General features: G+C 59.6%; 1 protein-coding gene across 5 annotated transcripts; it reads left to right on the forward strand.

The window, feature by feature from the left end:
- Positions 1-168: 168 nt before the first annotated feature.
- UCKL1 (uridine-cytidine kinase 1 like 1) lies at positions 169-26,855 on the forward strand. Of its 5 annotated transcripts, none has more exons than XM_090020597.1 (15): positions 169-350; positions 11,348-11,541; positions 12,414-12,520; positions 13,004-13,174; positions 13,995-14,066; positions 15,334-15,523; positions 15,866-15,927; positions 20,879-20,898; positions 23,513-23,611; positions 23,993-24,086; positions 24,643-24,705; positions 25,147-25,269; positions 25,754-25,861; positions 26,064-26,220; positions 26,483-26,855. In XM_090020597.1, the coding sequence occupies exons 1-15, from the start codon at positions 307-309 to the stop codon at positions 26,557-26,559; spliced, it is 1,581 nt and encodes a 526-aa protein (XP_089876723.1). In that variant the 5' UTR covers positions 169-306; the 3' UTR covers positions 26,560-26,855. The 5 variants fall into 5 exon arrangements, with proteins under 5 accessions (XP_089876723.1, XP_089876725.1, XP_089876724.1 ...); XM_090020599.1 differs by lacking the exon at positions 169-350 and adding an exon at positions 3,388-3,782; XM_090020598.1 differs by lacking the exon at positions 169-350 and adding an exon at positions 6,255-6,388.
- Positions 26,856-27,377: the final 522 nt, after the last annotated feature.

Raw genomic sequence — 27,377 nt, forward strand, 5'->3', positions numbered from 1 at the left:
CCCCTACACCTGCAACCCCCGCCTGGCTCTGGGGTGCCTGCACCCCCACCCCTGGCTCTGGGGTACCACCCTGCACCCCCACCCCTGGCTCTGGGTGCCTCCCCCATCAGCGACGCTTTGCGAGCCCCTGGGTCGCCAGCATGGACCCCTCCCGGCCGGGACTACAGCCCCCAGGATGCCCCGCGGCCCGGCGCTTCCGGGTGCCTGTAGTCCGCCCGCGCCCTCCCGCCGCGGCAGCCGGCGCGGGGCGAACTCCAACTCCCAGGTGCCTCCGCGCGCCGCCGCCGCCCCACAGCTGATGGAGCCATGGCCGCGGCGGCCGGGGCCGGGGGCGCTGCGGGCGGCGACAGGTGAGGGGCGGCCGCGCGGGGGCGCTCGCTGCTCTGCTCCGCCCCGGAGGCGGCTGCATTTTGGGGAGGGGGGTTATGCCCAACGTGGGGGGGCGTGGGGGGGCATGGGGGTGCCCCAGAACTAGCCCACCAGCTTGGGGGCACAACTGGCATCTTCAGCCCATTGTGGCGTGTGTCATGGGCCCTATATTGCACCTGGGGATTCTCCACCGGCCGGAGTTGGCGTGGGGGGTCCTGTCTGAGGTCCGCGAGCCCCGGCAAAGTGCGGATTCGTCCCCTGGCCTCCAAGCGCTCGGTGATCCCGGCACCTGTTCAGCCGTCGCGTCCCCAGCGGCTTCGCCGGTTCACGGAGGTGACACCGTGCGTCTCGGGGGCGGCTGGGCACCGTCAGGGTCTGCAGCGCTTGTCGTCCGGAGGGCAACCCCGGCCTCTCTGCGGCTTCACGGGGGTCCGGGTCCTGCCTCCGGTGCAAGTTATCCTCCCGGCGCCTCGGCGCTGCGCGTGGGACCGGCCTCCGCGTCGCCGTCTTTCAGCCGCGGAAAGTTTCCGGTCTGCCTGGCACGTCTTGGCCCGGCCCCAGGCTTTCTGGGTGCTTTGCAAGACCGCGGGCGCGCAAGCCGGGTCAACGTTTAGAGGCACGGCCTTCAAGACACGAGTGCTGCAAACTGGGGTCTGCAGGGTGTGTGTCGTGGAAAACGCTGCCTGCCCCGCCGAGAAGCGGGCTCGGTGGATGGCGGTCGATGGTCCTCAATTTCTCCTCCTTTATTAATCGCTTCGAGCTGAGGAGCGTGGGGCAAGAGGTGATGTGCCCGCAGAGGCGTTACGAGGGCCTGCCGAGGAGAAATGCTCGCTGAAATGCCAAGTGTCCACGACGACCTCTCCCTGTCGGAGCGAGTCCCTGGGCGTCGAGAGGGGTTTTATTCCGCGGCTCTCGGCGCGCGGCTGCAGGCGGGGGGCAAGAGCAAAGCTTCCAGCGCCAGGCGTGCCAGCGTCGCACCGTGCTCTGTTTGAGTCAGTGCAAAGCAGACCACTTAATTCAGCATCTAAATATGGACTCGGGCAGCTGCGTTTGCAAGCATCGGCCTCCGCCTTCCCGTGCGTTGGCTCCGTCGTTTGTAAACGGGGATTAGGAACGTCTGGGGTCCGGCAGCGGAAGGGGATGAGTTACAACCCCCTCGGCTTGAACCTACTAACAGACCCCATTAAATAATGGACCCTGCGGCTGCCGTCATCCGAACTGACATATAACACAGCAGCAAAAATGGGAAAGATCAGGGGATTTTTTTTATGTGTTTTATAACACTGAAGTTTGTTTTCAGTCATCTGAAAGGCTTAATGAGGGACATTAACAGTGTGTGTATGTGGCCTGGGTCCCCGTCGTACCAGCGCTAGCATGGGCAAAGAATAATTCCTTGCGATTCAGCGGGTCACAGCACCGTATCTCTGCGCCGGACATCAGCCCTGCGCTGTTTCACGGCCCCTGTCGCTTTAGCAGATCCGCCCCCAGCGAGCTCGCCCGTAGCCGCGCGTTCTCGACCGTGCGGTTTCCGTGAGGTCGGCCTTCCCGGGCTGGGTCAGCGTGGCCTGGGTTTTGCTATACAAGGAAGTGGAGGTCGCCTGTGTCTCTTCCGCTGTGATGGATTATCTGGGGGTTTCCCGCTAGAGGATGCTGTTGGCTACCCCTCGAACTTGTCTGTGGCTGTCGCAGCTGCAGATTCAGGGCCTGATCTTACTTTAGCAGTAACTTTTTACCCCCTTGACACCTAAATCGGGTGTCTCTGGAGGTCCCAGCTTCTCCGCAAGGGCGTGGGAAAGGCCCCTGGCTCGCTTTGCCCCCTCGTTGGTGGTGCTCTCGGTAGAGGTTAGCACCGCCCGGGTGGGGTTTTGCATTGCTTTCACCAGGTCGTAGCAATGCCATGCTGTCTGGCATGGGAAGGGGGGCATGTGCAGAAGGGGGGCTGCTTCCCCCGTCTACTGCCTCCCTCCACCTGCTGCAGCAAAGGATGTGATGAGCTGGGGCAGGCCAGAAAGGAGGCAAAGGCTGCTCCCCCCTTTCCATAGATGGACAGATACCATTGAGGGTCTGAGTGGAAAGCACCCGTGCTGTGAGGTCAGACGGGGGTCTGTTGCAGCTCTGTCTGCCCAGTCCTCTTGGGTCTCTGCCCTCGAAAATGTCCGAGACCAGGAAAGTGGTTTCTTTAATGGCCGGGCAGAGAGCTGGCGTTAGACCAGGGTTACTCCGGTGGGTGTTTCCCGAGTCCTTGCGTCTCCGGGATGCAGACTGGCTGTCTGAGCAGAGCCTGGAGGCTGTGATTGCTGCTGGTGTCTCTCCCCTGCACCCATCCAGGACCAGGGACTTCTGCGCATAGAGGGAGACGGTGAGAGGGAAGGTGCGGGCTCCCCAGTATGGGGGTGAGGCCCATCTCCGGGAGCGAGCTGCGTGCTGGGGCCATCCCTCGAGTCTGTGCGTCCCTTTGGAGAGCACGGGAGAGCTGCGGCTTATTCTCTGCCTTTCTCTCCGCTGGGTCTAAAGCCCGGCCAGAAAGAAAGCTCTGAGCCAGAGCCTGCCTGCTGCCTGATAAGCTCTCCCCGGCGGTGGGAAGCGATCGGATAAGCTCAGCAGACAGGGACGTTTCCAAGGAAGGGCGGCCTCCCCCCAGTCAGCCCGGGGGATGCTGCATAAAGCCTGGCCTCCGAGTCCAATGGCCACAAGAGATCACGCGGGGGCAGATGGGGACAGGGGAGCTAGGCCAGAGACGTAACGCAACCGAGAGGTGATACCCTGCGTCTGAGCCCCGGCAATGTCGGGACCTAACCAGAGCGAGGTTTCCTTGAAGTGTATAGCTAGCCCCTGGCAACAGCAGCATGAAGCGAATGCAGGGAGTCTCCGTGTCTCTGCCGCTCACTGTTTCCTCTCCGGCCACCCCATGTTGCGTGCATTTCCTTTCCTGGCCCCAGCTCCCGGAGACTTGTGAGCACACGGCAGTATCGCCTTGCACGTTTTTTTCTAGCCCTCCTGTCCCAGGGAAGCATCCCGGAGCGGGAGGCAGGGCCTGCAGAGAGCAGCCTCCATCCACGGGGGCTTTGTGGGCTTTTCTTGGGAGACGACGATTTTTTTTTCTTTTTTTTCAGCGACCGTAAAAAACATCTCTCCCCACCACGGCCGTTCCGGTGGGTAGAGAGCGGGCAATAGACCCATGTTCTGGATGTTTCAACAAAGGCAGGAAAAAGGCAGGGGGACCGAGCGAGAGGGAACAATGCCACATTGGCGGGGACTCGTCAGGACGCTGCCTGTTCTCGCAAAGAAGAAAGAATAGAAGCCTTTGAGGCCAGGGTTTATTTTTAAACGCTTGAAAGGGCCTGACGCAAAAGGGGGAGTGGAAAATACGAGTCCGGCATCGACAAAGTTCCTCTGAGCAGCCTTTGAAGCCGGTACGCCAGCCTCTAATTGCTGTGGGTGTTTGGGGGTAAGGGCTCGGGACAACGCGCCGGGTGGGGGATGCGTCGTCGGCGTTGCCTTCGCGTCTCCTTCGCAGGCTGCCGAGCAGTGCTCCTCTTCCTCCAGAAGTCCCCATCTCCAGCTCCGTTGCGGTGCAAGGGTTCAGCCGCTGCGGTGCGGGGTAACGCTGCCGTAGGTCCGCCCGGCTGCTGCTCCTAAATGCACATCGCCTGCTGACCCCGGAGTCCTCTGCCCCCATCTCCTGCTCGTCTTACTCACCTGAGTAGCCCCGTTTCAAGAGGGCTTGGTCTTCTGGCTGGGCGCGCATAGTGACATAGCCTAGTTTGTTCCTGCGGCCATGCAGCTGAAGGCAAGCAATTTCAGAGGCACCCAAACCCCTTGGGCCTGCATGTAGGATGCCTGCCAAAAGATTTGGAAGCCACTGAAGCCGCAGGCTGGGAAGTTTAGGGTTGGAGGATACTTGCCGGTAGTCAGGCCACATGTGGTTCTTGAACAATTGAAATATTTTAGACCTGGCGCACACAACATTTTCCTTAAAAATAAAAAAAAATACAATAAAAGAAACCGGGCCGGAGGCAGCAGGTGGGCCGCCGGGGCTGGCTTTCAGAGCCTGCGCCTCAGGAGGGAGCGTGGCTGCTCCCGGCCCAGTGTCTCAGGACAGGACCCCAGCGTGGAGGAGCCCTTTGCATCACATCGGCCTGGCACATCTGTTGCTCCCATTTGCTACCCTAGACCCCCGGGCCCCATTCAGGATCTGGGTGCCAGCTGTGCTAGGTGCTGTACTCTTTCCTCTGCAGCACAGGGCACGGTTCACCTCCTAGGTGCGTCGGGGGCAAACCCCACCTGCCTGCACTCTGGTCTCCCCAGATCTGCTCTCGCGGCCCGCTGCAGGGTCATTGTTACCTGCTGTGGTGCACGGGGATGTTCTGGAAACCAGCTGTCCAAGGGCTCACCCAGGAACACGGGACAGGCTCCAGTGGCTCTGGTGCCATGCATCTCTGCCCAGGTACCTGCAGGAAATGTCCTGGGCACATCCCCTCATTGCACATAGGGCTGTTTCAAGGGGTCAGGGCACTTTTTTTGTCCTGCCCAGTTGTCTTAAGCTGCCCCTCTCCGCTCTCTTCCCGGGTCCCAGGAGTTGCATTTGGCAAAGGCCTGAGGTCCCCCAGATTCAAACTCCAGCAGCGTCGATCAGACGCTGGAGCTGGATGGAAAGAGCAGCCCCCTCTCGGGCGGTCGTGGGGGCTTGGTCCCATCAGGTCAAGGCTGAAGTGCTCGGTGGAGCCTGGCACTGATTGATTGGGCTTGTGGGGCAGCTGGGAAGCTCCTTGCAGGTTCGTAGCATGGGTCATGCTTATCGCCCGGGGATGAGTGACGCGCGCCCGCTGTTCCCTGATCTTCGCAGGCGTCAGCCAGGCGTGCTCTGTCCTCCCTTCATTCAGACATGGTCCCTTTTGCTTGGCTGAGGGCCCCGTCACCAGTATTTCAGGGGGGCATCGCACAGATAGCAGCCCGGCTGGTGTGGGACGATGTGAGCGCCCAGGTGCTAGCGAGGCTCCTGCCAGGCCCTGTTTGATCTAACAGGAGCTCTGTGCTGTACACGGACCCCTCTGCCTCCCAGGTACCTTTGCCCTGCCAGGCTTGCAGTGCCAGTGCATCCGCGATGCTACCCATGCAGCACCTCGCCCTCTCCACCCTTTCCCCCTTGCTCTTCGCATTTGCTTCGCAAATTCCCTGGCTGCTCATCCTACACAGCCTGGGGCATTGGCACCGGGGCTCTTCCTGCTGCTGCCAAGCTCCTGCCCCATCCCCTGTGAGCACCTCCTCCCTTTGTGGGGAGAGGCGGCTGGAAAGCACAGCAGCGGGAGGGAGCGCAATGCAGTGCCTGGCACCCGAAGGGCTGAGCGTGCAGAATGCAGGGGCCTTCTGCGCTGGGCGCGTTATTCTTAGGTGCCTGCTTGCCCATGATGGGGGTGTTGGGTTTCAGCGACTTGTTTATGCCAGAGCCGGCGGAGGCTGGGGGCTGCCGCGCTGCCCTCCGGGGAGCCCTGCAGCAAAGGGCGCGCAGGGAATGGGAGTGGGTTGATGGCTGCAGCACTGGGCGCAAGTCAGGAGAAGAGCCCCGCACCCCTGCACCCCCTCTCTGGGTCCCGGAAGGAGCAGCGATGCCTTCAGCACCTGGCTGCTTAACACAGGGCCGCTCCCTTCCATCCCCGCGGGTCCCGTTCAGAGCCATGCTCCCCCGACGGAGGATGCATCATATGAGATCCTCACGGGACACGGACCTGCTTGGTGACTGCACTTTCTCCACCCCCTGTGACTGCGTTTCCCCTCCCCAACCCCTTTTTCCCATCTTACCCACCGTCCCGACTCTACGCCCCTCTGACCGAGCACATGGAGTGGCTCAGACCAGGGGGTCATCCCATCACTTACCCGGGCCGCGGGGCTGTCCCCTCTGCTGCCCCCAGCAAGCCGGGCTCTGACTGTCAGAAGCAGGTGAGGGCCCCGGGCGTGTTTGCCTTCGCAGCAGCGGGAAGAGGTGTCGCCACCGCTTGCAAGTCAGTGCTATTAATATCAGGTAATGAGCATAATCTCTGGGTTTGGTTATCCTCTTATGCCTGTTGGCTGCTCCGGGGCACCGCCGCGCACCTCCTGTTTGCTCTTTCACTCCCTGCTCAGTTCTCAGCCCTCCGCTCGTGCGCCAGGCCCCGCGGATCCGTCCCAGCAGCCAGCCATGCCGCACGCCCCCCTCCAGCCTCCCTGCCCGTAGGGACCAGCCCTCCGCATGGCCCGGGTTGACCCGGTGCCTTCGCCCTGCTGCAATGTTAGTGCCTCGCAGGCGGGGATGAGACGGCGAGCCGCGGGAACTCCTGCACCCGGGACTGCCTGGTTCTTCTGAGGCAGGGCGAGATGAGCAGCCCCCCAACATACGCGGGGGTCCGGATATCGGGCTGCTGGGCCCTGGGGGCTGAAGGCAGGTGAGTAACCTCCGTTGCCCGCTTGCATTTCTTTTCCCTTCCTGTCGCCTTGCAAATGAGTCCTCGGCTGTGCCGGAGCCGGGAGCACCAGGGCTGTTTGTCCCGGCTGGTACTTGGGAGGCAGCAGCTGGAGAAAGATCGGCCTCCCCAAGGACGCAGGATGAACCCAGCTCCAGCGTCCCTGCTCTTGGCTGGCGTCCCGAAGCTTAGGGCAGCGTGTTGCGAACGGAGATCAGGCCCTGGGGTGGGGGGATCTGGCCATGAATTCAGTGGTCTTGGATCCAGGTGTAGGGTTTTTCCTCTCTTGGCTGCTTGGGGAGCAGGGGAACATTGCTGCATGACTTCTGACAGTCTGACCTCCTGGGGGCTGTTCTCGCTGACTTCCATCCGCCGCTCATCCCCTGGCCGGGGGGTGCTCTGTGCAGGGACCACCTGCGTCGCAGGATGGCTCCCCGGATGGTGGTTAAATACGAGCAATGAAGAAAAAGCTCCTGTCGCATGTGCCAGTATATCTGCCCACGACTCGCCGTGCCAGGCAGCCTGGAGCTCCCAGACCAGGATGCAACAAGATGCTTGTCTTCCCCTCTGGAGCCCTTGGAGAAGGTGGCAGGGCTGTCAGGAAGCGCGGAGTTTAGCCTGGCCGCCTGCATGGAGGAAGCGATGTGAAGACAGGGCGGCATCCCATCTCCAAAGGCAAAGCCCGCACTGAGTCCTGTGAAACTAGGATTACCCCCCAGTATGACGTTTTCCATGGGCTTTCAGCAAGACTTGGGCTGCTCGGTCACACAGATGCATTTGGAGGCCCTACCTGCAGCAGCACGTCACCACGGGGAAGGATCCCCGTGCAGCCCCCATAAGGGGCACCAACGCTGGGCTGTCAGCAGCACAACTGAAACAAGAGGCTCCTCTGGGTGCCTCGTTCAAGAGATGCAGCTTGGCTCTGGGGAGGGCTACGCGCTGCTGGCCGGCAGCATTGGGACAGCAACTGAAAGCCCAAGTGCAGACCATTGGGTTTCAAAATTGTAGGATGCTCTTGTGCTCCCCGTGGGTCCCTGACACCCTTCCCAGAGCCGGGCGAGAGGGCTGTCCTGCAGCCCCTTCTCCTCTGACATGTCCGCTCCGACACCAGGGGAGCAGCGCTCCTCTCGCAAGCCACTTTCTGCACCAGATCCAATCTCTCGAGAAACTCGGCTCCCAATTTCCCTTCCTAATACAAAATATGAGTAGCCTCCTTTTTTGTTTTTTATAAGCACCTCTTGATACAGGCACAGAGCTGGATGCAGCCCCTGGAGTGCAGAGTTAAGTCATGTGCATTAAGCTTTGCCACTGTCTCGCTTGGCTTATGTTGGTGGTGTCTAGAGGGTCATGGATTCATAGGCAGGTCCCAGCTGAGATGCTGGCCTCCTAGGTTGTAGGCTTCTGGGGTAAGGACCCTCTTTTTTGTTCTGCTACCTGAGCACTTCTTTGCCCAGTGGAATCCAGCTCCAGGATGGGGCAAGGCAAGGCAATCAAAATCATTGTGTTATCATTGCAGGGCCTTGCAGGATAAGTCAGCAGGGTTGTATCGCAGTGCAATCCATCGTTGACCTACTGACCCGGAAAAGACAATGGAGCCAACAAAAGACATGATCTAGGAGCTGTCAGGGCCTGGCCAGGGCTATGGGGCAGCAGGAGAGCACTGGGGCACTCCCAGCAAACCACAGGATCATAGAAAGGAGGTCACATCTAGTCCAACCCCCTGCTCCAAGCAGGACCAGCCCCAACTAGGCCATCTCAGCCAAGGCTTTGTCAAGTTGGGCCTTAAAAGCCTCCAGAGATGGAGATTTCACTGGCAAATGTGGCAATAAATGATCTGAGCAGCCCTAAATGACCTTTGCCAGCCCCAAAACCCACTCTGAGCAGTGTGCATCTGAGAGAACTCCTGGGGAAATACCCCTTTGAGGCATGGGTCGCAGCAGTCGCGCTGTGCTGCAGAAGTATCTGGGCAGGGAAATAAATGGCAATCCAAGGGGAGGCGGATGGGAACCAAGGCTGGCTGTCCCAAGGGATCCCTCGAGGTGATGGAGAAAGAGAGGATAGCGAGGTGTAAACTTGCAGGGGTGGCCACTAATTGTGGCTACAATCTAATTGACCCCAGTGCAGATTTTTCGGAGTAGCTCGCTCCACCCAAACTCCAGGGGAAGCCACTTGTGAAAGCTGGGGCCGCCCATAGGTTTAAAAAGCCAGAGACTGAGGCCCGGCTGCCCCCTCTGCCACAGACCCCCGGTGTGACCTCGGGCAAGTCACTTGATGCAGTTCTGCAGCGTCCGTGCAGGTAGGTCCATGGAGGCTTTTAAGACCCAACTCGACAAAGCCTTGGCTGGGGTGATCTAGTTGGGGCTGGTCCTCCTTGGAGACGGGGCTTGGACTAGATGTGATTTCCTGAGGTCCTTTCAATCCTCGTTTTCTATGATTCTCTGGGTAGCAAGATCTTGGCACTCAGGCTGGCCTGGATCCTCGTCCTGGGTAGTAGTCGTGCTTTGGGCTGGGGCTCCAGTGGAGAGGTGTGACAACCCTCCCCTGACGCGCTGGCCGGCTCCATCCCAGAGCTGGAGACGCCGGCTCGCAAGCGGGATCGCTGATGTGCATCGGGAACTCGCAAGCAAGAAGGGCTTCGTGTCGCCGACCTCCTGCACCTGCCTTTGGTAAAGCTCCCCGGGCGCAGCAGCCCTGTTCCCCAGGGGCTGGAGCTGGGAATACAGATGAAACGAGCCATTTATTTCCTGCTAAATAAGACCAGCGTCTGTCATCTCGGCTCTCATCGAGCAACCGTGACTTTGTTTACGCGCCCGCCGCCGCCTCTGATGTCAGCCCCGCCGTGGGGATCGTGCGCGCTGGTTAATTGATGCTGTTGAGCCGCGGGAGGGAGAGCAGAGCAAAATACCCAAGCTGTTTGTTCTTGCTTTTTCCACCGTCTCTGGGCTGGAAGGAGCTCCCTTGCTGCTGCTCGCACAGAGAGAAAGTCCAGAGACCTTTCCATGATCAGGTTTTATTAGTTTGTGGCTGTGTCCGCAGCCCCTGTCGTACGTGGGCAGCCCCCAGGATTTGGATCCTGCAAGAAGAGGTGTGTGAAGAGACCCCCGCACTTGCCAGGAGCGCCGCAGGACGGGGCTCAGGGGCTGGGCACAGTGCTTGCTTGGGAGGGAAGCAGATGGAGCAGGCAAGGTAGGACTGCAAACCCTGCCTGTGGGCGTGAGGGTATGTCCCAGGGCTAGGCCTGCCCGTGCCAGCTAGCATGGCATGGCGTACCCCCCCAGGCCAACGCGCTGTGCTCAGCGCGGCTAACTCCCTTGGACAGAGTTGCATAGACATTGCAGAACTGCATCAAGTGACTTGCCTGAGGTCACTCTGGGGGTCTGTGGCAGAGGGGGCAGCCAGGCCTCCGTCTCTGGCTCTTCAAAGACAAGCCGGGGAGGGGAAAGCCCAGCGCAGTTAGTGGCAGGGAAGGCTTATGAGCCAACAGGGCCCTTCAGCTCTCAAGAGGACTTGGCATGAGTCTGGGCGGATGAGTGGGCCCTTCAACCTACCCTAGCCGTGTGTGGGGGTCGGGGGTGGAGGTGGCAGATGTCAGGCCGGGTAGATGATCTCTCTAATCCCTTGGCCAGGTGCCTGCCACGGCTGCAGCAGTGCTGCTCAAGCAGGATTCGGTAGGGCAGGGGGGTCGTGTGGGGGGAGCGATGCGGCGCATGGGTTCCCCTCTAGTCCTCTGCTTGGAGGATGGTTTGGGGAGGCCCGACGACACTCTCTTGGCATGGCCAGCCCAGCTGCAGACTCACTGGGGCAATGAGGACAGGTCTCGGCTTTCCCGCACCCCATCTCCCTTCATGCTCAGGACACATCTGCGAAGGGGGGTGTGCTGAGCCTGGCTCCCGGCCTGGCCTGGCACCGTCGTTCTCCCCTTAGGTGCCTTTAAGAGGCACAACTATCCCACTCGCACCTGCAGCGAAGAGCGGGCAGGGGCAGGGAGCCCGAGCGAACAGGATCTGATATAAATAATCTGTTCTGTCCCTGCTTTCGGCCAGCGGCAGCTTATCTCCTGGCCCCGGGCCATCGAACGCCTCCTGGGCCTCTGCTCTGTGCCGCCAAGCACGAAAGGGCTCTGGAAGGTGGCTCGTCCCCTGCTGTCCCTCCCTCCCTGCCCTGAGCTGCGGCAGCGGGTCACGCGGGCAAAAGGTGCTTAGCGGCACGGTGCCGGCTGCTGCAGGCCTAGGCGGTCCTCCAGGTGCCAGAGCAGCTGGAAAGGCGCTGGCTGCCTGGTTCTCAGAAGACAGCCCATTGCTCCGAGTCCTGGGGCTAGCGTGGAGGCTCCCCCCGCCCTGCCTCCCCAGGGACCCCCTTGCTGTGGTGGGCAAGTGGGCTTCCACTGATATGGCCAGGACCCATTGCAGGCAGCCCCCAGCATCGTGCTGAGGTTGGGCGGGGGGTGCATCGTGCTGGCTCTCGGGGCCAGGCTGTCAGGTGAGGGGTGCCCAAGATGCCTCCGTTCCAGGTGACCAGGTGTCTCCGCCTCTCCCCTCCAGCCACAGCAGCGCAGAGTCCCTGGACAGACTCTACCCCCCGGTAGCGCCCACGCGGCCGCCCCGGAAACGGACCACCAGCCAGTGCAAGTCCGAGCCCCCGCTGCTACGAACCAGCAAAAGGACTATCTACACGGCTGGACGGCCGCCGTGGTACAACGAGCATGGGGCGCAGTCCAAAGAGGCCTTTGTCATAGGTAAGCACGTGTCTGGGGCACCTCTGCAGCTGGGGGTGCGTGCGTGGACCACCCAGCTCATGGCTGGGACAGGGACCGCAACGTACCTTGGCAGACAGCCCTTCGCAATCTGGCATCTGTTGGAGCTGGCTCTCTTCCCAGCGCGCTGCACTGCCCCGCCAGGGACCTCAGCCTGCACCCAGTGTGGCCCCCAGCTTCTCCAGCTCGTGGGGGTCAAGGGTTTCCCTTGGCCAGCCCGTAGGGTGGAACGGGTGCTCCTTCGGGTCCTCTTCCTGTGATGCAGGGCCACATGCGATGGGGGGCAGGTCTGCAGCGCCACAGGTTGGCAGGGTTGTGGTGACCCCAAGGTGTAGGTAGAGTGGGGTGGGCTTGATGCATCGAACCCATCTGCTGTTGTCTGATTTGCCTTATAACAACACCTGCAGACTCAGGCCAAGTCAGAGGCCCTGTGGCAGGTGGGGTGCACGCATCTAGCGAGGGACTCTCCCTGCTCCAGTGGGCTCACCCTCCGAACAGAGCCGGGATTGGGGCTGTCTCTCTGAATCCCATCTGGAGATAGCAGTGGTCTCCTGTTGGTACACAGGAGCTTGAATGGGTTTGCCCTGCATTTCCAAAGCTGTGCAGGCTGGTTCAAATGTCAGCTGCCCTCCAAAGGAGGTGGCTCTGGGTAGACAGGCAGGATAGGCCTCACCGTTCCCACTCCGTCAGTCTCTCATTCGCACTACTAGCATCTGCCAGCTGCATCCAATAGATTTTCCAAGGTTTCCTCCTAGCACGGCCAAGGGCAGCCAGATCTGCCGGCAGTAGCTGGAACAGGCAAGGCAGGGCACAGGTCTTTGCTTTACCTTGGCCTGTCTCTCCCCCTCTGTCAGGTCTGGGCGGGGGCAGTGCCTCCGGAAAGACCACGGTGGCCAGGATGATCATCGAAGCCCTGGACGTCCCATGGGTGGTGCTGCTCTCCATGGACTCCTTTTACAAGGTGAGGCTGCTAGCTGCTCTGCACCCTGGGCAGAGCCCTGTCCCCATTCACCTCCACAGGAAAGGCTGATGCCCTGGGCACACGGGTATGGGACCTGTGCTAGGACGGTCTATGCTGCAATTGAGAGTGTAGCTGCAGGTTGCACAGACGCACGCGAGCTGGCCTGAAACTGCATAGCTCAGATCTGAGTTGCAGGGGCACTGATTTCAGCACTTCCTGGGCTCCCAGGTATGTCATCAAGTGGCTGCAGCCCGTGCTGTGGGTGCCTGAGCCAGCACCGTGCAAGGTGTCCCATGAACTGAGAGCGGAGGAGGCGGCCCCATGGATCTCTGGCTCGGTGGTCTGGCCAGCACCGCTCTTGGGTGCAGGTGTTCACGTGGGCAGGGCTTGGCAATAAGCTCCCCCCACTCCCAGCCATGACCCGCTGCCTCCCGCTGCTCTCAGCATGGCTGTGACCTCGGCAGGGCCTGTTGTCTCCGGCAGGTGCTCACCAAGCAGCAGCAGGAGCAGGCGGCCCACAACGACTTCAACTTCGACCACCCCGATGCCTTTGACTTTGACTTGATCATTGCCACCCTAAAGAAGCTCAAGCAGGGCAAGAGCGTGAAGATCCCCATCTACGACTTCACCACCCACAGCCGGAAGAAGGAATGGGTGAGGAGGGGCCATGGGGCTGTGGGGGGCACATGGCAGGGAGATGGCAACCTGCCTGTGTCTTTAAAATCAAAGCCCCGTCCTCTCAAATGCTGTGGATGGAAACCCCCAGACGTGCTGGGAAGCACTGCTGCAAGGGGAATGCCGCCGTGCATGGAGCAGCTCTAAGTGCTTCTCGTGCTATATACACATCCATTTTGGTTGGTCTACAAGGTGCAAATTTACCCTGCCTTCTGCTCGACATGGGAAAAGGGACGTTCCTTGCCACGTTCAAGCAGAAGGCAGGGTAAATTTGCACCTTGTAGACAAATCAAAATGGACGTGTATATAGCACAAGCTCTCATGGGCTGAAGCTCATGAGGAAAGTGTCCCACAGGGGAAGTCCTCCAGCAGCTGCAGCGATAAAGCCAGTGGTTTTGGAGCTGGTGGAGAGGGATTCCCAGGGGCAGGCATGCACGGTACGAGCTCCAGCACTGACCCTCCAAATGCAACCCCGTCTCTAAAAATGTTCCTGTGCCCAAGGCAGCCCCGTGTGTCTGAGGAGTCCTCAGCCTAAGGGGGGATGTATCTTTTAAGGGCTGGACCCAGGGGTAGAGCTCACAGGAGCCAAAACTGACGGCATAGGGGAGCTGCGTGTGGCCGGGCACAGGAGACCATCAGCAGCCTCCCTTGTGCCCACTCAGTTTTTCCCTGGCACCGTGGGCGATGCCACTTGTTCCTCTGCCTTTATCAGCTCTTTCTCACATGCAGTATTTTTTTACCTTTGTATTCTCTTTCCCACCCATTTTTCTCTAACCGGTTTCCCTCTTTTCCACCCCAGAAAACCCTCTATGGTGCCAACGTGATTATCTTTGAAGGCATCATGGCATTCGCGGACAAGGAGCTGCTGAAGGTGAGGGAGGGAGCAGAAGCCTCATAGGCAGATGCAGGACCTCGGGTGTCCCGCTGCTGGGACCCACGTCCTTCTCTGAGGGGGAACGTAGGCAAGCTCATCTTAAGCACTTCCCCCTGTGCACGGCCCAGAGGAAGGAAGGGAGGGTCAGGTCTTGCCCCTGCTGTCCTCTGCAGCATCAGAAAGGGTTTCTTGTAGTGGGTCTGTTCTTGAGGCTAGCAATATTTTGCTGTCTGGCTTAAATAAACTTAATCTGCCAAAGCCAACTTGAAGGGCATTGGAAAAACCTGGGGTGGAAGCACCAGCCCTTCTGCAGAGACTTGGGGAGCTGGTCCTGAGTGGAAATGAGTTTAAGGGGCATGATCCAGCTGCCCATAAACGCCACACACATTAGTGCACATGAGGTGCTGCACTGTGGACATTGTGGTGAGGACGAGCATGTCCAGCCCCTGCAGGCTCTTCTGCCTCTTACCAATGCCACATGTTCCTGTGTTTTTTGAGCCTGGACATCATAAATGAACAATGTAACGTGAGAGCAAGAGCCACACGCAGCCCCAAAGGCCTCGGCCACACTTAATCCCAAACTTTCCCCGTCTTGCCAAGCATGCGCTCGTGTCCTGCTTGTGTGGAGCAAGGATGACCTCCAGTGGTCAGCTGGGTACATCTCAGAGGAGCGGAGGGAGGAGATCTCGTTGACTTGTCCTCCTCAGAGGATTAAAACCGCTGAGGGCAACTTGCTGGGGTTGGCCAGTTTCCACATTAATGTGCCAGCTCTTGCCACTTTGATTCGGGTGCAAGCGAACGTGTCTGTGTCCCGGTCGCCAGCCACTCTCATCTGCCCTCGCCTCTGAAATTTTAGCCCAGGAAAGACCAACTAGTGGGGATCTGCTGGTAAAAGGGAGTTTGGGAGAGGACTGGATCTCTGTAGGCATCAAATAACCAGGTGAATTCCTTCTGCTGAGATGCAGGGAGTGAACTGCCAAGCAAGCTGGAGGCTTAGTGCAGCCTGCCATCAGCTCCAGGGGCAATGAACTCCACCGGCTCGTGCTGGGCTTTGCCAGGAGGAGTTGTCCTGTTTTGGTTTGCCTGAGCCCTGGGAGCTGCGGTGCCTGAACTCACCCAGTCACTCCGTGTCCTGTTCGTAACGAGAGCAGCCTCCGCTCCATTGAGCAGCTGCTGCTTTTGGAAGCAGGTCCTCCATAGCTCCCAGGGGGCCTGGGGTGAGGAAACACTCAGTGCTCAGGGTGCTGGGCCCCTCTCATTCCAGCTCCTGGACCTGAAGATCTTCGTTGACACGGACTCGGACATCCGCCTGGTACGGCGCCTGCGCAGGGACATCAGCGAGCGCGGCCGGGACATCGAGGGCGTCATCAAGCAGTACAACAAGTTCGTCAAGCCAGCCTTCGACCAGTACATCCAGCCCACCCTGCGGCTGGCCGACATCGTCGTGCCCAGAGGTACCCGCCCACCGTCGCTGTGCTCTTGGGGCATGATCTCAGCCCCAGCCCTTTCCCCCACTACCACCGGGGTTGCATTCCTGAGCTGAGAGAGTCCTGTGCCCCCAGGTCTGTCTGCAGGCAGGTAACAGGGCAGGGGCTGGGTGGATGGGGCTGCCCCCGCTCACACCCTGGTGCTACCTTTGCTTTGTGACCTGCCATTCAGTGTCTCCCGCCGGGTCCTGGCATCCACGTCTCCCTGAGTGTCAGCCGTGGGGGACACGGTGGAGAAGGGACCCTGAGACCTTTGCCAGCCCTATCCCTCGGTTTCATCCCGGGTCTCTCATTTTTGATGCGCTGCAGGTAGCGGGAACACGGTGGCCATCGACCTGATCGTGCAGCACGTCCACAGCCAGCTGGAGGAGGTGAGGGCTGCGTCGGGAGGCATCAGCTGGGCTCTGCTGGCAGGAGCGCGAGTGCTGAGCTCCCAGCAGCACTGGGCAGGGCACAGGCAGGCAGGGATGCGCTCTCTGCTGCGCTGCTCCATGTGTGCGAGCAGTGAGGAGAAGGATGACTCCTAACTTGCCCTTGTCTTAGTCTTTCTCCCCCATGCCCTGACCGTTTCCCCTCGGGCAGTGCAGGGCACATACGCGCAGGCCCCCTGCTGCCCTCCCAGCCCTGCCTCTGCCTCTGGCATGCAGCAAGCCCTGTTCCAAGGGCAGCAGCCTTTCCTCTGGCCTCAGAGACTGCAGCAAGGGAGGGTGGCGGTGAGCTACACCCCAGCAGCCAGCCCCTGCCCCAGCATCCATCGGTACCACCAACATCCTAGTCCATTTCATAGATTTCATAGACATCAGGGCTGGAAGGGACCTCGGGAGATCATCATTTGCCAGCCACTAAGGAGCTAAATGCGGCTCAGAGGGCAGGACCGCTCCAGGGCATCACGCATGACCAGGCACCATGGCTCGGCACAGGCCTGCTCAGCCCTTTACAGCTTTAGTGAGTCTGTAGCCTCCCCACTGGGCTGTCCCGGCTCTGGGCAGTGAGTTCAGCCCAGGGGAACAGTGGATGTGCCCTGCCTGCTCTGGGTCTCGGCTTCTCTTGCTGATCTCGCCACTACCATGCCGGGCTTCCCAATGCATGAGTTAACCTGCAAAACCTAGAGGTTCGCCAGCTACTAACCTGCAGGCAGGGGTCCTCGTGCCTTTGGATTTCGGTGTTGGAAGCCATGTACCATTCAACATGCCTGTCACGTGCATGAAAGGCAGATGCACTTGGAAATGGAGCTGGCCACTCCTCTCGGCCTTTGGATGTGCACAATGGCCATCTTGCCACCCATAAATCCCGTGCCTTTAACTGCATACAGTAGACCATGTGATAACAGAGACTGCTCTGTTATTAGCACGTATTCAAAGCACGCCCCTCCAAGACCTCCCCCTTGCCCTCAAGTTCAAAGGCGCGGCCTTCTGCCTTCCTGCAAACAGCCATTTATAAGGCTGAGATATGGGCAGGGGGCAATTTCCCATAGAAGCATGAAACCCTGCTGTAATATCAGAAGACTAATTTGTATGTAAAGCAAGCCAGGCCACATCTTGGCAGCCTCTGGTGTCAGCAGCCAGGTCCGTGTCCATGCAGGTGGAAGGGCTTCAGCTTCTTCCAGCATTGGCGCTCGGAAAATCAAAGCTCCCAGCTACACACCATAGCCAGGGAGAAGTGCAGGTGCTTCCCTGAAGAAATCCGGAAGGCTGGACCCTGAGGCTATTTTTTTTTTTTTTTTTTTTTAGTGTGGTGGGAGGGGAAAAAAATGAACGTGAATGCAGGATATTATTCCTTTTTCCCTTTTTTGTCTTTAAATGTCGCTGGTGTTGGCAATGCTTAATACCGGTTGCGTTGTCTTGCGTGTTGCTGCTGCAGCGTGAACTCAGTGTCAGGTAAGAGTTCCTCTAACACTGTCCTGTCTCTGCAACCCAAGGCATTTCCAATGCCACGCACTGCTTGACCCGCGCTGTCCGTGACCCGCAGCTCGAATCCAGTAGCTTCCCCAAGGTGAGATCTCACTCGGCTGGTAAATCTTGCTCTTTACCCCCGGCTCCAGCCAGGAGTAGGGCATTTTAACCGTGGGCATGTCCAGGTTACAGTGCCAGTGGCCACATGTGATGTGGCCACAGACCCTTAGAGTGGGAGCATAGTTGGCAAGGCAGGGGATTTGCAAAGTGTGTGAAGCTTGAAATTGGGAGGTGGCTTTCCACCTGAATTTAATTGTATTTCTTTATCGCAGTGGTGAAAGGTATCTTAAGGCCACCTTCATCTAAGCAGGCACTTGTAAACCCACACCACAAAGCATTTAAGCTCCCCCATCACCATGTTTTAAACCTAGTACCTGGAGGACACCCAGTATAGGGCACCCCACTTAGCCACAGGTATAACATCACCACAATTGGAGCATAAGTGTTTCTACATGGGGAAATCCATGGCGGTCTGCACAGGAAGGTGGGTGATGCAGCAATTACTTTGGTAAAGCCTTGCTCCAAAGGAGTTTGCAGTTACTAAATAGCCACTGGTGTTTGTAACTGCAAGCCTTGAGCGATGCTCTTGGCATCTCACTTCCAGCCAGCTAAGATATTGAATCTTTTTTTTCTAGGAAGCAAAGGGTTTTGTAGCTGCAAATGTGTTCCCATTTTAGATGTTGTCTGTGTCTAATGAGACACTTGAGGCTCCTAAAATTTGCATTTGGCATAAAAAAGAAAAGGCTTTAAAAAAACAGACAGACAAAAACTTAAGGTACATAGGAAAGCTGCCATGATTTTCTTTTCTTTTTTTTTTCCCTGAAAACAGTTAAGTTCAGGCAGCGAGCTGCATCTCTTCGGTTCCCACAGTCTTAGCCTGTGAATTTTTTTGCGGCTGGGTAACACTGTGCATTTTGCACTTGGAGGAAGATTCAGGTTTGAACATGGTTAAACGGGACAGGCATAGACACTGCCTGTCTGCTCAAAAATCTGAGGTTGAAAATTTGGCATAGCCTGGGGCTTTTCAAGCTGCTGATGTCCTTCAATCCGAAGCAGCCCCCAGTAGACTTCACTGTAAATTTCTTTCCCGTTCCTTGAAAATCAACAGTTGAATGGCATAGCGGTGACCCAGTGCTAATTTTCTTTCGATAAGAGCAAAATTTGATGCGGTCACGCCTTAAGTGCATATCTATCTGCACAATAACCTCAGCATTTGAGCAACCTGTGAGTCCTTATCATATGCTGCAATCGAGGCTTCCGGTTTTAACTGATGTTTTCTGGTCAAAGTCTGAAAACCCTGAAGGCCAAGAACTGGGATGTGCTTGCAGTTCGATATCTGAACCAAAGATAAGGGTGCTGCCAGCAGCCTGCCTGTCTGAGGGCAAGTACCCATTAAATACTGGAACAGGGTGTAAAGGGTGAGACAGGCCTGGAAACCTGGGCTTTTTACCTGCACTAATTCCTTTCTGAATGGCTTAAAAGTCTGTTGCTCAAATGCCAGGGCCATTCAGAGGCTCAGGTGAGGAGGCTGTATGTAATCTGCAGCTGGGAGAGAGAGACGCAGCGCTCGGACCTGGGCCCAGGCTACTTCACCTTCCGTCTTGAGGGCAGGCAACTGGACAGGAGCCCAGATCCTCGCTTTTGGGCTTGAACATGGCTCTAGCACTTGGCAAAGGGACTAGAGAGAGTCAGGAGAGAGAGAAAGAGCTGCTAGCAGCAGAGCGTGCAAGGAGAGGCAGGTTTCTGGGGCAAGCTGGGTGGTAATAGGATGCCACTAAGTCATCACATATTGGAAGGAAATGGTCATCTCCGGACCTGGGTTGCTTCACTCTTTGCTTATCCACAGCTGCATGGGGCCAGCCCCGTGTCATCGCCTGGGACCGTCCCCATTAAAGCCAGGCAGCTACTTAGACGACAGGGCACGCTGCGCACCCAGCAGCGCCTTCACAGTCCCCCCTGCCTCCACGTGGCTGGAGAAGCGAGGCCCGTTCCACAAGCCGTCCCTCACCCCTGAGCCCAAGCTCCCACATCCCACCCCTGATCTGCAACTCCTGAACGTGCCCTTTGCCAGCCGTGCCTTTAAATATCAGGCCACGGCGCGGCTCTAATAGCCCTGCTTGGAAATGTCAAGGCGAGAGGCAGCTGCCGGGTGCGTTTGAAATGCCTTGGCTGCATCAGCGGCTTTGTAGCTGGGAGTCTCTTGTCTGCTTCCTGTTTGATTGCATGCGTGAGAAAGAGCTGCCAATATCGGTGCCTTTCTGCCAGACGGACACCCCCCTTCTGTCTTTCTCTCTCTCTCTTTCTTTCTTTTCTCCCTCCTTTGAAGCTTTTGTTCTGGGTGGTGTGGGGGGGAGAAGTTTCCAACATGAGACGTTTCCTTGACGTGCTTGGGGCTGCCTGTCTGAATTTTCCATTGCTGGCCAGCCACAGCAAAGCCGCGGGGAGAGAGGCAGGAAACCCAGCTCACCTGCCTCCTGCCTCGAGGGCTTGATAATGCAGGCGAGAGGTGCTTGTGGGCCCCTCCGAGCCTGGTCTGGTGCAGGCACGTGGCCACAGGGGCTGAGTGACCCCCCCAGGTCCTTGTCAGGCTGATGGTGCGGGATGCAGACGGGCTCTGCAACATGCCGCCTCTTCCGCCGCGAGCTGTCTGCAGCGGGTCAGGCGGTGGCCTCTCCCTGGGGCCACGCGGCGTCCCCGCCAGGCTCGGGTCAGCTCTGTGGGACGCGGGCACCTTGACCGGAGAGGAGAGACCAGGCCACAGAGCTGGGACCCGAGCCCAGGCTCCTCTCCGCGCTGCACTGTCCTGCCTGCCGCAGCCTTGGCACCTCTCAGATTGCACCTCTAAGTGTGGGTGCCAGGCGCCAACTTGGCAGATGCTTGCCTGGGCCCTTCCCCAATCCCCCCGTGACAGCAGGGACTCCCTGAGGTGTCTCCCACCCGAGGGGATGGACTTGCTGCCCACAGCAGCCACCACCGACCGTTGCGTTGGGTGGCAGTGTAGGCTCCAGCTCTACCTTCTGCTCCACGGGCCACGGGCCGGGCACTGCGAGCTCTGCGGAGGCCATGGCTGAGGTTGCACCTTCATTGCATGCACGCCTGTGGGAAGAGGGCTGTCATTTCTTCCCCGCTGAACTCGGCCCCATCCTGAATTTCCTTGAGAACCGAGGGAGAGCAGCCCATCTTGGGGGCCTACGAAGTGGTCGTTCCCAGCCGCTCGTGCTCCCATGTAGGATGAATCCCCGCCGCGGCTTTCTTCCCTCCCAGCCTCCGACTAATGAAACTGCCTTTTTCCCTTTTCTTCCTGGCCCCTCCCATCTTTACGCTCTCGTGTCTCCTGCCTTGTCCCCCCACCCCGAACGTCCCTGACCAGAGGAAGCTGCGCTGGGATATGTGAGGAGACCCGAACTGCACGGCCTGGGTTTCGATACTAACTGTGTGTCGGGGGGCAAGGGCAGCGTGGCTTTGGCTGCATGCTGGTCCGGGGGCAGAGGGAGAGCGAACGTCCGGGTTCGGCCCTTGCCGTAGCACATTGCACCAGCCAAGGTCCTCTGTAAGGCGAAGAACCGGGCCATCGTAGGGGATGACGTGACCTGGCTGCTCAGCGGGGCTGGAGGCAAACAGCGGGGCTGCGGGCACTTCTGGTTCCCCCCCGCCCAGTGACCACAGACGTGTGCTCGGATGCCCTCGCTGCGTCCGCACCCCAGCCTGAGGGGACGCACTCCTGATAACCCCTATCTGCCCCAATTCCTCCTTACGTCCAGGTCCTTCGCGGCCCACCCCACCCTGTCACCTCTCGCCTCGGCTCGAGAGAAGCCGTATCTTGTCCGTCAGTGTGTGGAGCACCCTTTTACATCAGGGCTGTGATATTTGGGCACCAAGGACCTGTACCAGCGTCCCTGCTTCTCGTCCCCACGGGCTGGCCTGTGTCAGGTCGACCCCGGTTGTGGGCCCGGGCCTGTAGCCGTGCCCCACGGAGATTGGGGCAGAATCAGGCCGCTGCTTGGAGCAATGGCAGGGGCAGGACAGAGCAGTGGGGCCGATCAGCCGGGGGAGGGAGGCGTGGGGCAGACTAACCAGCGTGCTCCCTCACTAACCGAGTGCAGCTGCTTCATTCACCCTGTCCCCGAGGCTTTGAGGGGCTCTTCTCTTTTCGTAGCTCCAGTGACTTGTAGGGGGCTGCGTGCACCCCGCTGCCCCGTGGCGCAGGCAGCTGGGGCCCGTGGCCGGGCTGCTGCTGGCCCGCAGGGCATGGACGTCCCCACACAGAGCGGGGGTGGCGGGACCCCGGGACGCACGTGCTGCTGCGCAGGAGGGACGTCTCTCTCCGGGCTTGTCTCGGCAGCTGGGGACAAAGGCTCCAGGGCCACGTGCCTGGAGACGGGTTTCGAGTTGGGAGCGATGCCCACGTTGTCTCTGAACGGGAGTCCGGCTTGCAGGGCGAAGGCCCTGCCACCTCGCCGTTCGCCGTGCAGCTCGTTGCTCATTAGTGGCGTCTTCCTCTCCTGCCCACCCCCGTGGAGACGAGCCCCGTGGCGGTTAGCGCTGGAGCTATGGAAAGACTCGAGAAGCCCTCAAATGCCCAGCAAGCCTCCTTTGCCCCCCTGCGTGGCATTCGCGTGGCCAAGGCTAGAGGACGGGTGGAAGAACGTGGGTCCTCGGGTCTTGCCCGCGTGTCCTCGGCCTGTTGGTTTGCTTGCACGCACGTCATTAATCCGGTGTTTTCTCTTTGCTAAATCATTTTCTCTGGGGCACTGATGCTTTTTTGTCTTTCTCAAACGTACTTGTGATCTGTGTGGGTTTATATGTATGTGTGAAAGCCAGTGTGATCTCTGTGGGGGTGTCGGTGGGTGGGAAGGACTTCCTGGCCCCAGCCCCGTTCCCCTGGCAGACCGACTGCGAGTCCAGCCCCGCCGAGCCTGTCTCTGCGCACGACGGCTCCTGTCAGATCACGGGAGCCGGGCTAACGGGAGCCCGCTTCCAGCTCTCGGCCGTGCTCCAGGAATAGCCGGGCCCTGGCAGGGCTGGATGCTGCCTCGTCATCCAGAGATGAGTCATCCCGAGCCAGCCCTGCCTGGCTGCGGCGCCCGTAGGGAGGCCCTTCCCCTCCCGGACTGGCGCCGTGTACTTCAAGGGCATCGGCCCCCGCTCCAAACCATCCCTAGGACGGTCAGCTCTGTCCGGGGAGCTTTCATAGGATCGTAGACGAGGAGGGCTGGAAGGGACCCCAGGAGGTCACGTCTAGTCGAACCCCCTGCTCCAAGCAGGACCAGCCCCAGCTGCACCATCCCAGCCAGGGCTTTGTCTACCCAGCTTCTAAAAACCTGCAGGGATGGAGAGTCCACCACCTCGCTGGGTAACCTGTTTCAGGACTTTACCACCCTGCTAGTGAGAGAGTTTTTCCTAATCTCCTACCTAAATTTCCCTTGCTGCAGCTTGAGCCCATTGCTCATTGTCCTGTCTGCCCCCACTGAGACCAGTCCAGCGCCATCCTCTTTGCAACCCCCGAAGGGAGTTGGAGGCTGCTGTTTTCCTGACCTGCCACCCAGTGCATTGGCAGGGAGCACCGATACTGTCCCAGTGACCCTTGCTTCTGCTGTGGGGCCGTCCCGCGACTCCCGGCAGAGAGGCACGTGGGCAGTCGGATGGGAGACACTTCCCCCCGGCGGCTGCCTGGTTCTTGTGCACGTTCCCCTCTCCCCTGCGCACCTGAGGAAGAAGGGTGGAGAAGCTTTCGATGCCCTCACGTGCCTCGCTGAGCCTGTCCAGAGGCTGGTTTCCCCCCAGGGGTTGCGGGATCAGGGGCCGATTGGAGCGTGGCTTCTCACTGGTGTTGTGGTTTCGTGGCACGTTGCTGCCCTCGCACCCGCAGAGCTCAGGCTGGTTTGGCTGGATGACTGGGAGGCGCGTGGCAGCTCAGTCCCGGTGTGTGCATCCGCGTGCTGCCGCCCGTGTCGCGTGGGGTCTCCGAGCGCTCACCTGGCTCCCGCCTTGTGTTGGCTTCCAGGGCAGCGCTGGCTTCGGCCCACCAGTGCCACCCGCTCCCGCGGACCCTCAGCGTGCTGAAGAGCACCCCGCAAGTGAGGGGCATGCACACCATCATCAGGTGAGCCTCGGCCTCGCGGGGTGGGGGGGAGACCTTGGGAGCTGCCGTCCATCCTTGGGCCAGCTGCTGACATCTGCATGCTGGAGAACCCAGTGGGAATTGGGGTTCGGCCATCCTGCCCAGTGTCCTTGAACCTCCTGGGGACGGGATAGGGCCCACCCCCAAGACCGAGCAGGGTCTGGCCTCTGCAAACAAGAGCTGGCCGGTCCTGAGACCTGCTAGGGTGGATGGAGGCCAGGACGGGAGAGGGAACTTGCTCCAAACCACATTGCAAGGCAGTGAATTCTCCTCCCTCCTTCCCTACCCGGCTCCATCTCCCCAAGCAGCCTTCGGCCTCTTGCAGCGACCAGTTGGGTGACGCACGTTTTCCCCCTGCCTTAGGAACAAGGAGACCAGCCGAGACGAGTTCATCTTCTACTCCAAGCGGCTGATGAGGCTGCTGATCGAGCACGCCCTGTCCTTCCTGCCTTTCCAGGTGGGTGCCGCAGCAGGTTGAGGTCTGGCCCGGAGGTTGGCTGCAACCTGCTCTGGTCCACGCGGGGTCCAGCCGTAGACCAGACAGGCCAGCACGGCCCTCGGGAGGTCGCGTCTCTTCCAGCCCAACCAAGCATCTTATGCCTCACTCCTCCCCGGAGGACCTGAGCACCTCCCCGGAGGACCTGAGCACCTCCTGCTGCTGCTGCCTCGAGCCCCAGGATGAAGGTACATTCATGCCATCCTCCTCCTGGGTAGCAGTGTGCACCTGAGGCATCCTTTTCATAACATGCACCCTGGCCCCATGCTGCTCCCCCTCCATCAGAGGCAGAAACAGGCCTCGTGGGGAGGACAAGGCTGTGAGGTCTGTATCTGAGGCCTTGGCCTGGCCCCCTGGGACACCCATTCCCAGCCGCCGGGGACTGCGTGGGGCAGTTGCTTGGGCACTTCCAGGCTGGTGAAGGCTTTCCGTGAGTCTGCTGTGCCAGGCCACTGCTGGTGTCTACGGTCCTGCCCACCCCAAGTCTCACCGAAGCCTTTTGCTGTGATCTCTGCAGAGCTGCACCGTCCAGACCCCGCAGGGACAGGACTACGAAGGACGGACCTTCAGCGGGAAGCAGGTGAGCAGGAGGGAGCAAAGCCCACCCATGTCTCTGGGAAGGGCTGGCTCCGCGCTTGCTCATCACGGGCGTGGGATGGTGCAGCTTAATTAGCAGCTGTTAACGAGAGCCGGGTCAGCCCCGCTTGCAGCACCGATGAGACATGCATGGGGGGTGTGGATGCTGAGTGGGGGATGAAGGCTTTCACGTCCTACGTTGTGTCAGGGGCGGCATCTTCCCCAGAGGCAGCTAAACCCCATCATGCTGGAGGAAATGAGGTGCCTTTACAGCATGGGGGTGGTTTGTTCTGGGCACCCGTGGCATGGCTGCCCCAAGGTGGGCATGAGCCCCAAGGGATGACCATGGGGAAAGGGGATCTCACACCACCCTTGGGAAGCACTTTGAGATCACTGTGGTCAAGGGGGAGACGGGCGTGCCCCCATCATGCCCACTCTGCTGCAGATCACAGGTGTGTCGATCCTGAGAGCGGGGGAGACGATGGAGCCGGCCCTGCGCGCCGTGTGCAAAGATGTCCGCATCGGGACCATCCTCATCCAGACCAACTGCTACACTGGGGAGCCAGAGGTAGGGGCCTCACTCCTGGGGAAGGGAGGGGTATCGGGACAGCGGCACAGGGATCCTTGATGCCTCGTCTGATGGCTGCACATGGGACATCCCTCCGTGGGGGCGGAAGGTGGCAGCTGGTTGCCCCAGACATCCTACTTGAGCGGTCACAAAGGCCTGGGAGCTGACTGTGACAGGCTGTGTCTGCAAACACGCGTGCCCATCTGCACACACAGCATCCAGTCAACTACCCCGGTGTCGCGGGGCAGCACGGGCTGGAGAGGGGCAAGACCATGTGCCATCACGATTTCCCTGGGGTTCAGTTGCAATTAAACCCTGCTCCCCAGTTTGTTCTCCTCCCAGCTGGCTCCTCCTCTCCTCCCTCTTGCTCATTAGCACTGGATCAGTAACGAGCAGAGGGCCTGTACCAGGCTGGCAACCTGTGCCCACCCAGCCCGGTGTATTTGGGTGGCCAGAGCCATTCCCAATCTCACTTCCTCCGCAGCTCCACTACCTGCGGCTGCCGAAGGACATCAGTGAAGACCACGTGATCCTCATGGACTGCACGGTCTCCACCGGGGCGGCTGCCATGATGGCAGTGAGGGTCCTGCTGGTAAGGCCAGGCACAGGAGCAGGCACTTGCCGCTATGCAGTGGCCAGCCTGGGAGCAGCCCTGTGGCGTGGCAAGGGGCATGGGGGTGGAGATGGGCATCCCCTGTGCATGGGAGATCTTCCCCCGCCTCTGCTGTGTTCAACCCCGGAGCCATGGCACGGTGCTCACCCCCGCCCACCCTTTCCCCACGTCTCTCCCCCAGGATCATGACGTCCCAGAGGATAAGATCTTCCTCCTGTCCCTGCTGATGGCCGAGATGGGTGTCCACTCAGTGGCCTACGCCTTCCCCCAGGTGAAGATCATCACCACGGCCGTGGACAAGAAGGTGAACGACCTTTTCCGCATCATCCCAGGCATCGGTGAGTTGCTGGTTGGGAAGAGGAGCAGGACAGCTGCCCCCCGAGGAAGCTGGGGGAGTCTGATGGGAGGCAGGACAGATGCATTTCCCCTCTGCCTCCGTTGCAGAGCCCAGAGCGGGTGCGCCTTCATGTCCTTGCTCCTTCGTGGGGCTGAGGGGGGGATGCAGCTCGCCCCAGCCGGGTGAGGGCTGGGGGCGGCAGTCTAGTCGCAGAGTGCAGCCCATACCCCAATGCATGTCCTTCTCTCACCTGCCAACTCTAGGGAATTTCGGAGATCGCTACTTCGGGACCGACGCACCCCCCGACTGGAGCGATGATGAAGACACCCTTAGCACTTAGCACCTCGGCCCTCCGCCCCCAGGCAGCAGCCCCAGGGTGGCAACAGGGCCGAGGCAGCTTGCACCTTGACCTCCCACTGGACATTTGCAGAGAAATTATTCCCCCAACCCACACCATAGCTTATTTTTTGAACTCGTGCACTTCAGAGCTAGGGCCTATTTTTGAACGGAATCCGAGCCCCGGCTGACAGCACGTGCAGCCGGACCTTAGAGCGGAGTTAATTTATTTTAATATAAATGGTTGGCTACTTTAACTTATTCCAGATTTTCTAAATTAAAAAAAAAAAAGAAAGAAGTGTTTTCCTCTCGTTTTCTTGGATGGCACGGCTCTAGCTCGGGGGTCTGCGGTGCACCGTGGGAGCGTGTTTTGCCTCAAGTACGTCAGTCTGTCTGTAAGTGCTGTCACCAGTCCCCTCTCCATAGCCTCCGCTCTGCCCTGGGATATGGAATCAGAGCCAGGTCAGGCCTGGATGGGTCCTCAGGGGGGTCACATCCAGTCCAACCCCTGCGCAAGCAGGATCATCCTTCTACCCCATCCCAGACGACTGAGATACAGAGAGTTTAGGGGTACGGCAGCTAGCACAAGCAGTGAGATGCCCGGTTCCTCCTGGGGAGATGGTCTAACTGTCCTGTAGTCCAGTTTTGACCCATCCAGCTGGCCCCAGAGAGCAAGAGGAGCTGCCCGGATGGGAGAACAACGAGCTGAGCAACGAGTCGTATGGCAGCACGCAGGCTGGGCCCCATGTTCTCAGCACCCGCATCTGCATCTGCTTTGCAGCCCCCAGCCTGAGAGACGATTCCCCCTCCAGCTGAGAGGTC

Source organism: Crocodylus siamensis, chromosome 10, assembly GCF_052110815.1.
Source record: "Crocodylus siamensis isolate JL-2025a chromosome 10, ASM5211081v1, whole genome shotgun sequence".
Classification (NCBI taxonomy): domain Eukaryota; kingdom Metazoa; phylum Chordata; order Crocodylia; family Crocodylidae; genus Crocodylus; species Crocodylus siamensis.

Coding starts and splice junctions, on each gene's coding strand:
- UCKL1 (XM_090020594.1), top strand. CDS start 6,721: ATGAGCAGCCCCCCAACATACGCGGGGGTCCGGATATCGGGCTGCTGG. Junction 13,175..13,994: donor ACAGCCGGAAGAAGGAATGG/GTGAGGAGGGGC, acceptor TTTCCACCCCAG/AAAACCCTCTATGGTGCCAA. Junction 26,221..26,482: donor CCGCATCATCCCAGGCATCG/GTGAGTTGCTGG, acceptor TGCCAACTCTAG/GGAATTTCGGAGATCGCTAC.